The sequence below is a fragment of the Mesoplodon densirostris genome, chromosome 7 (genome assembly GCF_025265405.1).
Source record: "Mesoplodon densirostris isolate mMesDen1 chromosome 7, mMesDen1 primary haplotype, whole genome shotgun sequence".
Classification (NCBI taxonomy): Eukaryota; Metazoa; Chordata; class Mammalia; order Artiodactyla; family Ziphiidae; genus Mesoplodon; species Mesoplodon densirostris.
The window spans coordinates 75,562,762-75,577,870 of NC_082667.1; the positions used below are offsets into that span (position 1 = coordinate 75,562,762).

At 49.3% G+C, this 15,109-nt stretch overlaps 1 protein-coding gene across 1 annotated transcript in view; it reads left to right on the forward strand.

The window, feature by feature from the left end:
* Positions 1-15,109, forward strand: part of SLC6A5 (solute carrier family 6 member 5) — a 54,735-nt gene that overhangs the window by 32,932 nt on the left and 6,694 nt on the right. The window contains exons 11-14 of the mRNA XM_060105218.1: positions 5,319-5,431; positions 6,157-6,288; positions 7,242-7,341; positions 14,436-14,536. Coding sequence (XP_059961201.1) covers positions 5,319-5,431; positions 6,157-6,288; positions 7,242-7,341; positions 14,436-14,536 — 446 coding nt within the window. The remainder of the gene's footprint in view (positions 1-5,318; positions 5,432-6,156; positions 6,289-7,241; positions 7,342-14,435; positions 14,537-15,109) is intronic.

The following is a 15,109-nucleotide window of genomic DNA, read 5'->3' on the forward strand; positions in this document are numbered from 1 at the left end:
CAAGCGCAGCCTTTTCCTGATGAAGCACTTTCCTGGTTGTTAGGTCAGATGTGCTCTCAGGGTCTTCTGCTTAGTTCGCAATGCAGACCCTGCAAGTTGTTTCCCCAGTGGGTGGAAAGGATGGATGGTGGTGGTGGGAGGGATGTGGAATAAATGTTTACCTTCTGCCCAAGTGATCCCTTTATTAATGGCTAACATTTGTGTGGTCCCTCTGGAGTGTACAGAGAGCGCTCCTTTTTTATCTCATTTAATCCATATTTCTAGCACAGAATCTTGTAGAGAGTGTGTAATACTTTTAGTTATATTTTTACTTCCACCCAGCCTTATTCTACAGAGGATTTGGGTGCTGAGCAGGTCTCAGTGATTGAGGGATTTCATCGTGGCGTTGTCTATCATGACGGGCATTCTCTCATCAGGCATTTATGGGCTGCCTTGGTGTAGGGACTGTGCCAGGAGCTGTGGGGACAGGGCTGTGGGCCCAGACGATCCAGAGTGTGGACCTGTCTGTGACTTCTCTGTGCAGTTATCTTTCTTCAAGGAGCTCACTGCAAGTCTCAGATAATGGCTCAGATGCCAGCACGAGAAAGAACTAGGCCCTAGCAATGTCACCTTCTTGGTGGGCTGCTGGCTGTCTTCTGGCTCCCTAAGGATAATTAATTACTGCTTCAGCGGTGCTGATGATGCACTGCAGGCCTCAAAGGGTTAAAGAGCCAGCTTGTTGGTGCTGGGGAGCTATCTCTCCCCGCAGAGGGTGCTGAACCCCCAAGGATTTTGGTCCTGCAGCAGTGCACTAAATTAGGAGTCCCAGAGCTGAGCAAATGCCCTTCCCTGGTTGAAAAATTTCAACCTTCTGGGGAGCAGGGAGGTGGTGAGGGGGAGGGAGAGAGTGGCGGAGGCTTTGTTTTTGGGGTGCCTGTACCACCGCACTGTCCTCATTTCCTTCCAGCAGCGTAGCTGGAGCGGGTAGGCCCTGCTCCACCTGCCAGCAGATCTGAGGTGTTCTGTTATTTTTGTGACATTACTGAGCTCCTTGTGAACCAGTGGCCAAGTGGCCAGAGATAGTGATTCTTAAGATGTGGGCCACATTCGTTAACTCTTCTGAGCGTTTCCTGCCCCAGGAAAGGGATTTGGGGGCACAAGCTGCTAAAACCCAAATTAACTTTTGTTTTTCGTTGATATAAAAAGCATCAGACAAATGGCCTGTGTTTCCCTCTGAAACTTCCCCTTTCCAGAATTTTTTCATTTCCTCTGATTTTAACAGGGAGAGAGGAGTACTTCTCACAGGTTCTAATGTGTTGTGTTCATACAGTTGACCCTTGAACAATTCAAGGGTTTAGGGGCGCCGACCCTCCACACAGTCAAAAATCCGTGTTATAATTTAGAGTCAGCCCTTCGTAGATACACTTTCTCTGAATCTGCGTTTCCTCTGCATCCATGGATTCGACCAACTGCAGATTGTGTTGTACTGTAGTATTTACGACTGAAAAAAATCTATGTCTGAGTGGACTCGTGCAGTTCAAAACTGTGTTGTTCAAGGGCCAACTGTACTTGGTAGTTTCTCATTGTCAGCAGCACAGGGACAGTGGGTCTCATCTCCCACAGGGGAGGAGCAATGGCCTGGGAAGTCTTCTCCCAGACCCGTGGGCAGCTAAACCTGCTCACCTGAATTCGCATACATTCTTTTTTTGTTTTTTTTTTTTGCGGTACGCGGGCCTCTCACTGTCGTGGCCTCTCCTGTTGCGGAGCACAGGCTCCGGACGCGCAGGCTCAGCGGCCATGGCTCACGGGCCCAGCCGCTCCGCGGCATGTGGGATCTTCCTGGACCAGGGCATGAACCCGCGTCCCTTGCATCGGCAGGCGGACTCTCAACCACTGCACCACCAGGGAAGCCCTCGCATACATTCTTATATATGATTAGCAGGCTTGTCTGATTTCCCCCGTTGTAATGGAGGCTCTGCAGAATACAGAGATTGGGGTCAGGCCTGCATTAGGTGCCGGCCCCAAGCTCTCCTAGCTGGGCGACATTGGCACGTAGACATTCAGTTCATTTTTGCTGACCCAACATTAGTAACTGTGCTTTGGTATTCAGTCAAAAGCACGTTCTCTTTAATGACCTAACACTAGTCCATTTCGTTTACAGCTCCCTTGTAAGGGAGGCTCAAAGTCATTACCCCAAACCTTGGCTGTATCAGAGCTTCTGGGGGCTTGAGGGTGGGATTGGTGATGAGACCAAGCTGTCCTCTGCTTTTACGATGGGCACAGGGAAGGGGGTGTGGTCTTCTCAGGCATCTACTCCAGAGAAGGAGCTTGCTGTGAAGTCAACCTTTTAGAGTCATCTCCCAGCCAACTGCTGCCTGGGGAACACTGACTCAGGGTCAGAATCCAACTTAGAGCCCTACCAAGATGCTCACCCACTAGCGGCAAGACTGGGTTAGACCACAGCAGGGGAACACAGAGGTGCGTATTGCATATAGAGTCCCTGGTCTAGGTGGTAACTGTCAGGTAACCAGGCCACTAGGAAGTTCTGCCCTGGGTCCCTCACCCCCTCATAGTTCAGAGACCCCGCTGATGAAGATGAACGCTCTCAAACTGGACTGACCGTCCCACCATCTGTCTGTCATCTGGATGCCAGTCCTTCCAAAGGCACAGGAAAGGGTTCCGGTGCTGCGTCCTCTGAGAACGCATCCGCATGTAGTAGGTTTCTCAGCAGAGTAACGACTCCCCGTGTGCTGCGGGTCGTGATGGGTCCATTGACCGGAGCCCCTGGTTGTGTCTTCAGTGGCTCTCTAGGACCAAGGAGGCTGTCACTGTAGGTCTCTGGGGGCCCCGCCCAAGATGCTGGCATGCAGAACCCCTTTGATCCCCTCTCATGGGAAGAGTAATAATGGTCTATGCTTACTGAGTTCTCGCCATGGCCAGGCATGGTTCTGAGCCCTTTACTTGTATCGACACACTTAATGCTCACAGAAACTCCCTGAGTGTAGGTGCTATTATTATCTCCATTGTACAGATAAGGAGACTGATGTTTGTCCAGAGTCTTACCTACAGTCCCGCAGCTAGTAAAAGGCAGAGCCAATTTTCTGGCCCATGGGGGAGAGAAGCCTGCAGTCCACCCATGGGGACTTGCTGCCTCCCAGAGGGAGAGGAAAGAGGCAGGACTCAGCCTCCATCAGACACGAGGGCCTAGCCCGGGGAAAACTCCGCTGTGGCTCGGACAGTCCATCTTTCTGAACGCTACAAAATGTTCTAAAAATGTATTTAAAAAATCCACTCTCTAGCCATCTTGGATAAATGGAGTGTGCTGAAGATGATGCCTTTACCCTGCATACTTTAGGGAGGCCGCTGAAATGGAAACAGGCCGAATATTTTGAAATCATTCCCCTCCCCGAAAAAGCAGTAAAGCCCAAACAGCCAGAATCCTGTTAAAGCAATGAGCCGAGGTCCTCCAGCAGTGGCCATTTGAAGACCTTCTTGTCCACTTTATGGGCCTAAACTGAACTGGCTTTCTCGGTGTTCAGGGCACTGAACTGGCTTCTTCGGTGCATTGCATTTGAGACCTATTCTGAACTGTAGCTTAATACAGATTTTTCTTTTATGGTTCACTCAGGGAGACTTCAGAGGCTCTCTCTACTGTCTGTTCAATAAATGCATAGAGCAGGGGTGTCTTAGGCATTCCAGGCTTTATGTTTTTAATACCCAAGGCCCTAGGCAACATTGGGAGCTAATAACCTGATGAATTCCAGTTTTAAAAAGTGTCATTATGCTTGAGTTATAAAAACTCCAGGAGCTACGATTTCTGGCTTCCAGACGTGCGCTGGCCGTGGATTACCCCGACGTTCCCTGGTCTCTGCCCCTTATCATCTAGGTTTCTACCTACAGGGGAATTCACAACTGCCAGGTCTTTAGCCATCTTCCCAGTGAGGCTGTGAGGAAGACAGGAACGGCTGGTTGGGCTTTATGTTAGCAGAGAAAACTGCAGCTCAGACATCCTCCACCAAGACCACACGTGATATTCTTGGGAAAACCGGAATCAGAGCTGCTAATTTCCAAGTTCATTGTCCACCCCTAAGAAAAGCTAATATTCTGTGAGTGCTGATGATGTGCAAGGCACTGGTCTCAGTGCTTTACGTGCGTTTCCTCATTTGTCCCTCATAACAGCCCTGTGAGGAACTATTGTTATCCCCATTTTACAGATGGGCAAGATTGAGGCTTACAGAAATTAAATAACTTCTCTAGGGTTGCACAGCTGGCAAGTCATGGAGTCTGAATTTGGACCCAGGTCTGTCTAACTATTAGAGACCAAACTCTCTTAACCCTTATATCATGCTTCCCTCTTCCCAACTTAATTACCTGTGGACTGATGTAGCCCCATCTTTACCAAGCCTTTATAGGGCAAGTTCCTGAAAGTGTTAGATTGATTCATGTTTTATGTCCATGGCTTCTCCTGGAGGAGTGACTAGGAAGAAGGGTAACAGAATGGGGAAACAATGTCATTCTGGGCATGTTTAACCCTTACAGCAGGGTTTCTCAACCTCAGCACTCTTGACATTTGGGTCAGATAATTCTTTGTTGTGGGGACTGTCCCATGCATTGAAGGATGTTTAGCAGCATCCCTGGCCTTTACACACTAGACACCAGTAATCATCCCCCATAACATCCCAGTTATGAGAATCAAAAATGTCTCCAGGGGCTTCCCTGGTGGCGCAGTCATTGGGAGTCCGCCTGCCGACGCAGGGGACACTGGTTCGTGCCCTGGTCCGGGAAGATCCCACATGCCACGGAGCGGCTAGGCCCGTGAGCCATGGCCGCTGAGCCTGCGCGTCCGGAGCCTGTGCTCTGCAACGGAAGAGGCCACAACAGTGAGAGGCCCGCATACCGCAAAAAAAAAAAAAAAAAAAAAAGTCTCCAGACATTGCCATATGTGCCCAGGAGGGCAAAATCACCCACTGTTCTAGAGGGTAATTATTACATTCTCCCCCACCTTATAAATACAAAGATGGAGGTTTTCATGTTATTTGCATGGGATACAACCTGGCCTTAGAGTCGCGTTGGCCCCGAGTCTCTGCTTTGGCACTCTTTTTGAGCATCTCCTCTGAGTTTCCTGAGGTGTGGACCTAATTCCCCTGGTCTTTCCCTCCCGGAAGCTTGAGGTCTAATTGGGGAAATAGATAGAGAGGAGTAAAAACATAGCAAATAGCAGGAGCAGCATGTGATAGCTAACAACTCGGGGCTTCCATGGAGAGAGGACCCTGTGGGCTTCCAGGAAGAGGGGGCCTTGAGCTGGACCTGTTTGCAACCATGTGTCTTGTTCCTTCCAGGGCCAGGCATTGCATTTGTGGTTTACCCGGAGGCCTTAACCAGGCTGCCCCTCTCTCCATTCTGGGCCATCATCTTTTTCCTGATGCTCCTTACTCTCGGACTTGACACTATGGTGAGCCCCTCCCCGCTTCGATCCCTGCTTCTTCTGAAGACTCCTGTCCTGGGTCCTGCATCCAGCCTGCAATGGGGTTGAGCTTAATGGTACTTAAACATTTCCCTGAGGGATGTAAGGATGGTGTGGTACCTGTCCAGGGCTCAGGATAACCTTGCATTTCTGGGTGACTCAGGTGATGGGGCAAAGGAGCTGTACTCTCTCCCTCTCTGTTCTCCATGCAAGTTTTAGCCTGTGTGCTTCCTGCTTTTGGTGTCATTTTGCCAAAGCAAGTCCTTTGGGGCTGAATAAGGGAAAATAATATGAGGTCAATTTTAGGGGAATTGCTCTGGGGCTGAGACTACTACAGATCATGGTGACAGGCACTCAGAGTTTAGTAGTTGGGTGCAAAGAGGGTTTTTCCTCAAGCAGAAGATCAAATGTGATTTAAACGGGAGGAGAGGAATTTACATCTCATGAACACAAAGTGTCCTGATGGATGGGTATGAGTGCAGCCTCTGGGGGCTGGAAACACTGCTCTAAGGCCCACATCCTGCTTGGGTTCCCCTCGGTGGCCTTGTGGGTTGGACCCCAGCAAAGTCTTTCAGGCCCATCGAGGGAATGCAACCCTAAAACCCAAACCTCATACAAATCCCACTTTGCCTGGTGGGAAACACAAAGGGCTTTTTGGAGCCTTTGGGGTTGGGCGGTGTGTCTCAGGTGTCACTTTGCTGGCATCATTCCAGTTTGCCACCATCGAGACCATAGTGACCTCCATTTCGGACGAGTTTCCCAAGTACCTGCGCACACACAAGCCGGTCTTTACTCTGGGCTGCTGCATTTGTTTCTTCATCATGGGCTTCCCGATGATCACTCAGGTAAGCTGCCTGCTGGGCACAGGCTTGGAATGGGGGCAGGTTGCAGGGGCGCAACCTGATGGCTCTCCAGCCTTTTACTCTTAGCTCCCGGACCTTATAACAACAGCCAAATCATTGCCATTTCCACGTAGATGGCATCAGTTCATTAGGGATTCTGACCACAGAGGGAAATATGTCACCTTGGCTACTAATGATACTTGTAGCATCTTAGTAATTGAGATGTAGCCTTCTTGAGCCAACGAGACAGGTGTGTCCTACTTTAAGAAAATGGAATACATGAAAATACTGACCAGAGAAATTGATTACCTGTAATATATGAGATTTATAGCTACTTGAGTTCCTTCTAGTCCTGAGTGTCTGGTAAGTTGAGTATTAGCTTACCTGATATATATATATATTGCTGTCCCTGTGACCTTGAGCGAGTCACTACTTTGGGCCTTGGTTTCTTCATCTGTAAAATGATAGATTGAAAGGAGATGGTCTCTAAGCCTCATCTATTGTAGAGAGACTTAAAGAGTGAGCTGAAAATGCAGGGGTTGCTTGAGGAATGCCCAGAGACACCTAAAGGTCATATGAAGGTCAGTCACATGCAGGTATATGGGTAGAAATGGTCATCTATTGCTTAAAGCAAAAATGAAGCAATCTGGCTACTTTCACATATATATACGTCTTCAGATGCTGACCTTTGCCTTTCAAGAGTAAGATGTTAGATCACTTTTCTGGGCTTGTTCTATTGATTAGCTTGGAGTCTTTCCAGGGACTGCTTTGCTAACATGGCAAGGCCCCCAGCTTACATACCTGGCCAGTGTTAGGTTACTGATGTCAAGGGGAGGGGAGATCTTTTGACTCCTGTTTGCACCTGGCCCTGCTCAGGATGGAAGGATTGACTGCTAGAAGTGGGAGAGAGCCTAGATCCAGGCCTATTGATGTCGGTTGTTTCTCTCCCCTACCAGGGTGGAATTTACATGTTTCAGCTTGTGGACACGTATGCCGCCTCCTACGCCCTCGTCATCATTGCCATTTTTGAGCTCGTGGGGATCTCCTATGTGTACGGTAAGGGAACCACTGTGCCTGATGCTGAGGCAGAACTTAGTGTCTGTTGCCAAGTGTCCATGGCAAGCAGGTTTTCAATATTAAGTAAGACAATGAAAGGGCTTCATTGCAGCTATTTAGGAAACATAAGAGAGCTGCACCTTTATTTCCAACTTGCCTCAGGACCGCTGGGGTCTAGATTTAATAGAGAAACAAAAGACAGCTGATGGTGAAACTCAGTAGTCTTTGTACCAGAAACTACTAGGACCAGGACATGCCTTTGGGTGTGGTCTGGCAAGTGAACCGTCGTTAAAGCCTGAGGACAATGGCCAGATTGGGTGGCGGGGGAAGGCTTCTTTTGTATTTTGAGGTCTTGGTAGCTGCAGTCTTCCTGTAGCTTGAGGTGAGGAGAAGCTTCATGGCTGGTTCCCGGATACTTTAGTGAGAAAAGAGAACACAGGCCTCACAGATCCTTAGGAGACTTTGTTAGCATCATGGGAGCCTGTGATACAAGATCTCAACCCCAGGTTTTCCCAGGAAGAAACTGCCTGTTCCCTTACAGATTAGCCCTTCTTAATATCACCATAGCAACCTGCATCCCATAATCAGCAGGGCCATTATCTAGAAGAATAGGAATGGTAAGTCAGCGGATGCTATCTTTGCCCTTCACGTGGAGGTGTCTGTGCGTGTGGGGAGGGGTCTCACCGGGTGGTCTCCTGGGCTCCATGTGTGCCCCGCCAGTCAGCACAAGCAAGTCCTATTGGGTTCAAGGCACTGCTGACTTCCCTGTGTCTCGAAGTCTCAGAATCATTCCTAATATAGATAAGGCCTCCTTAGCAAATACCAGGAAGGTGAAAAATGCCAACTCAGATGATCCATCTGTACTTCAAAACCAAAAAGAGATGGTAAAAAGAAAGGCAGGGTATCACTTGGATGCAGGATGTCCTTGGTATGAGCATCTTGCTTTTAATGTAATTGTTAGCCTCCTGTCCATCAGGGTTCAGCAGCTTCTTGCTTGCCTGAAAAAGGAAACCTCTCATGTAAACGTTAGGTGCCCTAGAAAGAGGAAGATACTGTAGTTCATTGTTAGGTGTTGGCAGAAGGGAGCTTTGTCTCAGCTGGAGATTACATCCCCCCTGCAGGGACAGTTTAGTTTCTGGCCAGAGAAGTGGGCAGGCCTGCCAGCTGTCGTCATGGGATCAGAGGCCAAACTGCCAACACTTTGGGCTGATGAGACAGCCTGGAGCCTGCAGTGACACTGTGACTGAGGACCTGCATTTAGGGTGAGGCTTCAAAGAGCTTCTTCCTACCTGAGCAGAGAGTGGCAGAAACCCAGCCAGTCTACCACAATCCTAACTTTCTGCCCAGATACCAAAGGCTTTGCCATGGAGAGGCCTCTGGGGCCCTCCTTTGGGAACTCAAGCCCTCATGGGTCTATATATAAGCTAAAGTCACCAGATAGTCTGTTGGCAAAGTCAGGAAAGCTCTTCCTTGCAGCTCTGGCCCAAGTGCAGGTGGCCATATCATTGACCTCCTCTGCGGTCGGTATCCTCGCTGCTATTTGCCACAAAAGACACATTTGCACAATTCTTTCCGATAAAACAGGGCTGTTCAGTGTGGTTTACAAGCATCATTAAAACAGAAACCTTTTTTTTTTTTTTTTTTTTCTTTTTGCGGTATGCGGGCCTCTCACTGTTGTGGCCTCTCCCGTTGCGGAGCACAGGCTCCGGATGCGCAGGCCCAGCGACCATGGCTCACGGGCCCAGCCGCTCCGCGGCATATGGGATCCTCCCAGATCGGGGCACGAACCCGTATCCCCTGCATCGGCAGGCAGACTCTCAACCACTGCGCCACCAGGGAGGCCCAAAACAGAAACCTTTTAACATCTCTATTTTTAGAACTGAAGTAGCTCCCCCCAGCCTCCATATAAGACTGGTGGTAGATTTTTTGGTTCTGAAGGAAAAAATAAGTCCTGAGCGCTTCAGTCCCTGGGCTCTGCTAATCTTCCTGGGGGACCACCCAGGAAATCGCCTGGCCTCTAGAGAGCTGGTGCTGGGCCAGCTTCCAGGTCCAGGTGGACTCTGTGCTGAGCTTAAGGTGAACTTGACTCCTACTGTGTTGGATGTGGGTGTGAACCTCTGATTTGGACCTGGATGGAATTCTAAGAAGGGACTCTTAGAAGAAATATTTGAAATAAGCTAACATAATTGTTAGAGGTGAAAGCAAAAGCCTGCACAAATATATAATGTATGCTCCAGAGGACACTGGATTCTTTATTGAGATAATGAGGCCTCAAACAAATGCAAGGTTAGTTTAAGGAAGTTGAACATGAACCTGTGAAGAGTGAAAATGAACCTGACTGATTTGATTCCCCCCATCCTGGCTGCTGAATTTGAAAAATAAATAGGTGGATTGCAGAGATTTGTGTTTTCTTCTTAGTTCTAATGATCTCTAGAGTCTAGATTCTAGAGGTTGCCATTCAAACATTTAAAATACAGTAGGTACAATTTTCAAGTTTTATCTTTAGATCAAAATATCTGATTCAGGTTCTCAAGGCAACACTCTTCAAAGGCCAATATTTGGGTTTGAGGTAGCTAGGAAAGTGGAACTCCCTGAGTTTGGTGTAGGAACAATCCCTTTAACAACCCTGTTACCGAACAGGGTTGCTTTGAAGAAGTGATTTGTATTTTCCTAGGAGCCAATACAGGGACTTTCTGGCTGGGGGGACCATAGGATTGACCTGACACCACAGAGCCCTGCTGCCTGCTTATCTGTTGGCTCCACACTGTGCATTTCCCCCAAATCACTATATGCTCAGTTGTCTTGATCTGTTTTCTTCCATGTTGATCAGTTACTTGTTTCACATCCTACCCCACTCTTTCTCCACATCCTTGTGAGGGATGTTAGAGTCACACAGGCAATGACTTTTACAGGATGGAATATGTCATTCTCCAGTTCTGGTTGTCCATCCTGCAGGCTGAACACCTCAAAGTTTTTTTGTTTTTGTTTTTAGTATGAAAGAAAACAAAACAAAACACGTGATCTCTCTGGAACCCCACAAATTCAAGCTTAATTTTGTTCCTCTCTGGTCCCCCTCCGTGAGCTCCATCTTCACATATGTTCTTGGCTGAAATGTCACTGTCTCATTCAGGGTGTAAGTTCCCCCAGCTCCATTTGCTGGGGTTCAGAAAACATTAGGAACAAGAGGTTTCAGTCCATTCATAACTCACATAGGTAAATGCCTGTGTTTAAACAATATTTTTTTAATTAATTAATTTATTTTTGGCTGCGTTGGTTCTTCATTGCTGCACGCAGGCTTTCTCTACTTGTGGTGAGTGGGGGGCTACTCTTCGTTGTGGTGCGCGGGCTCAGTAGTTGTGGCACGCGGGCTCAGTAGTCATGGCTCACGGGCTCTAGAGCGCAGGCTCAGTAGTTGTGGTGCATGGGCTTAGTTGCTCTGTGGCATGTGGGATCTTCCCAGAGCAGGGCTTGAACCTGTGTCCCCTGCATTGGCAGGCAGATTCTTAACCACTGTGCCACCAGGGAAGTCCTCAACAGGTATCTATTAAGTGTTCACTGTATGCCCTGCATGCTTCTAGGAAAGTGGGGAGGGCAGAGGTAGTTTTCTATATTCACGGATATTTCCAACTAGCTGCCAGGAAGAGCAAATCTACTTCGTATATTGAGAAGAAAGCCAGTACTAAGCCGTGCATCCCAGCTGTGCGCTTTTGCTGCCCAGAGATAAAGGAGGGCCAGGGTAGCCAGAAAAACTTTGAGAAGGTGGAGTTTTGGAGATAAAAGAATATAAAGACGAGACTTAGTGTTGAGTTTATTGCTAACCAAGGCAGGGAAAATCTGAGCCCACACATAGGGTTTTGGCTCCAAGAGATGCAGCCAAAACATTACATTAACTGTAAGAGAATAATATTTGAGATACACACAGGACTGGAGACCTAATCTGTGGGACCTAGTGCAAAATGAAAATGTGGAGCCCTGTGTTAAAAAATTGTCAAGAGGGCTTCCCTGGTGGCACAGTGGTTAAGAGTCCGCCTGCAGATGCAGAGGACGCGAGTTCGTGCCCCGGTCTGGGAAGATCCCACATGCCGCGGAGCAGCTGGGCCAGTGAGCCATGGCCGCTGACCCTGTGCATCCGGAGCCTGTGCTCTGCAAAGGGAGAGGCCACAACAGTGAGAGGCCCACATACCGCAAAAAAAAAAAAAAAAAAATTGTCAAGAGTTTCAAGATGGCGACAGGAGAGATTAAGATTAATCCAGGGGTGGTGCCCTTCTGAGCACCAGGCCCTGTATGAGTACTTGGCTCACAGGCTAGGAGGCTGGCCCTGGCCACACAGTGGGGAGAGCAGCCCCTGGAAGATCATACTCAGACCAAGGGCAAGGGTATGGTTCATAAAGACAAAAGCCACAAAGTTGCATGGGTGAAAGTGATCGGTTGGTTGAAGGAGGTCCTTGACTTACAGTTCAGGATTGGCTGGTTATATGGAGGTTGTGGTGGGCACATTTCTGGGCACCAAATCTGTTGGTTTGAATCTAGAACAGTTGCTATGAGTTCACCACTTTTTTTTTTTTTCCGCTTTTTTTGCTGCTATTTTTCTGCTAATTCAGTGAGAAACAGTTGCTCTGATCCCTTTTGGAGCTCTCTTACCCCTCCAGGTTCAAGGTCATGCGGCAGGCAAGTCTCCATGCACATGCTCCAGGCCTCAAGGTCAAGTCCTCTATCAAGAGTTAGCCTTCTAAATGGGAAGGAAATCCAAAAACGAGGGGTATATGTATATGTTTAGCTGATTCACTTTGCTGTACAGCAGAAGCTAACACAACAAGGTAAAGCAGCTATACTCCAATAAAAAAAAATAAATAAATAAATAAAAAGAGTTAGCTTTGGGGCTTCCCTGGTGGCGCAGTGGTTGAGAGTCCGCCTGCCGATGCAGGGGATACGGGTTTGTGCCCCGGTCCGGGAAGATCCCACATGCCGTGGAGCAGCTGGGCCCGTGAGCCATGGCCGCTGAGCCTGAGCGTCCGGAGCCTGTGCTCCGCAACGGGAGAGGCCACAACAGTGAGAGGCCCGCATACCGCAAAAAAAAAAAAAAAAAAAAAGAGTTAGCTTTGAAGAGGGATCTGGACCAGCAGGAAGGATAGAGCAGGCAGAGGAAGCCATATGAATGAAGGCCGGAGGGGAAGGTAGACACTGAAGCTGTAAGGGACTCAGGTGGGGACTCTGGAGTGAGTCAGGGCGTGGGCGGGCTGTGCTGGGTGGGGGCTGGAGCAGCCAGAGGATGGAGGGACTGGACAGCCTGACTCAGGAATGAGCAAGGGGCAGGAGGCTTGCCTGGTGGCTCCCCGCTGGTGTCCCTGGGCTGCGTCTGGGGGGCCACCTTTGTGGAACAAGCAGAGCAGTCAAGGGACCTGGAACCTGTTGAAGGCAGAGGCCTGTCGTCCAGAGCCCTCGCGGAGGCCCACGGGGAGAGCTGACTTTCAGGGCTGGAGCTGACTCTGGAAACCAAGCCATCTCCCCTTCAGTCCCAGCACTGCTCTTCAGCATCAAACTGCCTCTTGCTGCAACTGGGCCCCCGTCATCCACCCCTTCCTACAGCTCTGGGTCCAGCTCTTGGTCCCCTCTGGGGGAGCTTGAGCACTTCTACTGCCACCCCCCTCCTCCCATAGGAGGCTATCTGTATGTCTTCCTCTGTCTAACCTTGAACGCTGTCAAATCGATTTCCCCAGGTGAGCTGCGCACCGTCATCTCCTGGAGATGATTTAGTAGCCTGGTAACAGGATTGATACTGATAATAGACATTTTTAGAATCTTTTTTGTTTTTTGCAGTACGCGGGCCTCTCACTGTTGTGGCCTCTCCCGTTGCGGAGCACAGGCTCCAGACGCGCAGGCTCAGTGGCCGTGGCTCACGGGCCCAGCCACTCCGCGGCATGTGGGATCTTCCCGGACCGGGGCACGAACCCGTGTCCCCTGCATCGGCAGGTGGACTCTCAACCACTGCACCACCAGGGAAGCCCCATTTTTAGAATCTTTTAAGAACTGAGGCCTGCTTGCAGGATCTCATGTGTGTTTCTGAGGGCCTCATCTTTGACCTTTGTCTCTGTTTTTGTTCTCACCCCTCACTTATGCCCAGAGGGTCTACTGTCCAGAGGCCACTCGCTTGAAGGTGTTTGATGACATGAAAGGAGACAAACCAACTAACCCAAAGATGGTCAGTTCAGCTGCTCAAAGTGTGCAGTTCTTGCCTGTGGTGGCCCATGATTTGGGGCCACCAGTCAGAACCGCCGACTATGAAAGGGCTTGAACTTGGGGCCCTTTCAAGTGCCTTCAGCATAGCGATCCCGCAGTTCTGAGAAAGCCATGCTTCTGATGAGCTCAGGAAACAATACAGGAAACCGTTCCGTTCTCAAACATCCTCTGTCGCTTTTCCTTTCAGAGAGTGGATGCCGGTTACGTGGGGTCCTGAGAATAACTCTCTTGTCTACTTTTTACTTTACGTAGTTATGTCGATCAGCAACCAAGAAGATCACAATCCTCTGAGTTCCAACAAAGTGGGTGATGGCCACGTGGCATTCACTTTGGTTCTTGCCTGCCTGTAGCATCTTACATAGAGCAGAGATGAACTGACTCATGGGAGAGTGTCCTTGTGAGGGTGAGGGGTAAAAAGCCACATACAATGAGTCTCCCTCAAAATCCCAAGACTTTCCTAACACACTGTGCTTACCGATCACAGTCTTAATTGGCTATGTCAGAGTTGGTTGCTGAGCCCATGAGCCTACCTCCAAAAGCAGCTGCATGGGTGACTATGCCAGGCTGTGGCAGTGTGGAGACTCCCGGGGCAGGCCGAGATGAAGCTTTTTAGATGTCATGGTGGGATGACATCTCACTTTGAACATCACTGCAGAGGGTGTTTACTATCCATTTAAATGTCCCATTTGCCTTAATCTCCCCGGCAGCGAGTCATTTGTCTGATTGTTTCCTGCATAAATAGGGGTCACGTTGACACCAGGATGGGGCCGTCCCAGCCAACGGCCCTCGAGTGAGGGGCTCTCACGCCGTCCCCTGCCATGGCACCTCATGCTTGATCTCCGTTGGTCTCTTTGCAGGCTTGCAGAGGTTCTGTGAAGATATCGAGATGATGATTGGATTCCAGCCAAACATTTTCTGGAAAGTCTGCTGGGCATTTGTTACTCCAACCATTTTAACTGTAAGGACCGTGTGCTTTATTGCGTGGGTAGCACCTTGCATGCATATGTGATGCTTTATGTTGAACAAGACCTGTGCCTACATACAGATGAGCCTGCGGGGCTAGTAGGATGAGTATTACTCGTGTCTTTCAGCTGAGGAAATGCAGATTTGAAGAGGTGAAGCACCTTGCCTGAAGGTGCTTGACTGATTGGGTGCAGAGCTAGGATGCATGCACAGTTTGGAGCATCCCTATGGAACATTTCCCATTATATCAGTCTGCTTCATGTGATCCCATTTCCCATGTGCTAACTGGGGTCCACGCTCTGTGCACAGTGCTTTATATCAGGGGTTCCCAACCCCTGGGCCAAGGACTGGTAGCGGTCTGTGGCCTGTTAGGAACCGGGCCACACAGCAGGAGGTGAGCGGTGGGTGAATGTGCGAAACTTCATCTGCCGCTCCGCATTACTCCCCATCGCTCGTGTTACTGCCTGAACCATCACCCCCATCCGTGGAAAAATTGCTCTCCGTGAAACTGGTTCCTGGTGCCAAAAATGTTGGGGGTTGCTGATTTATATGTATCACCTCATCTCTC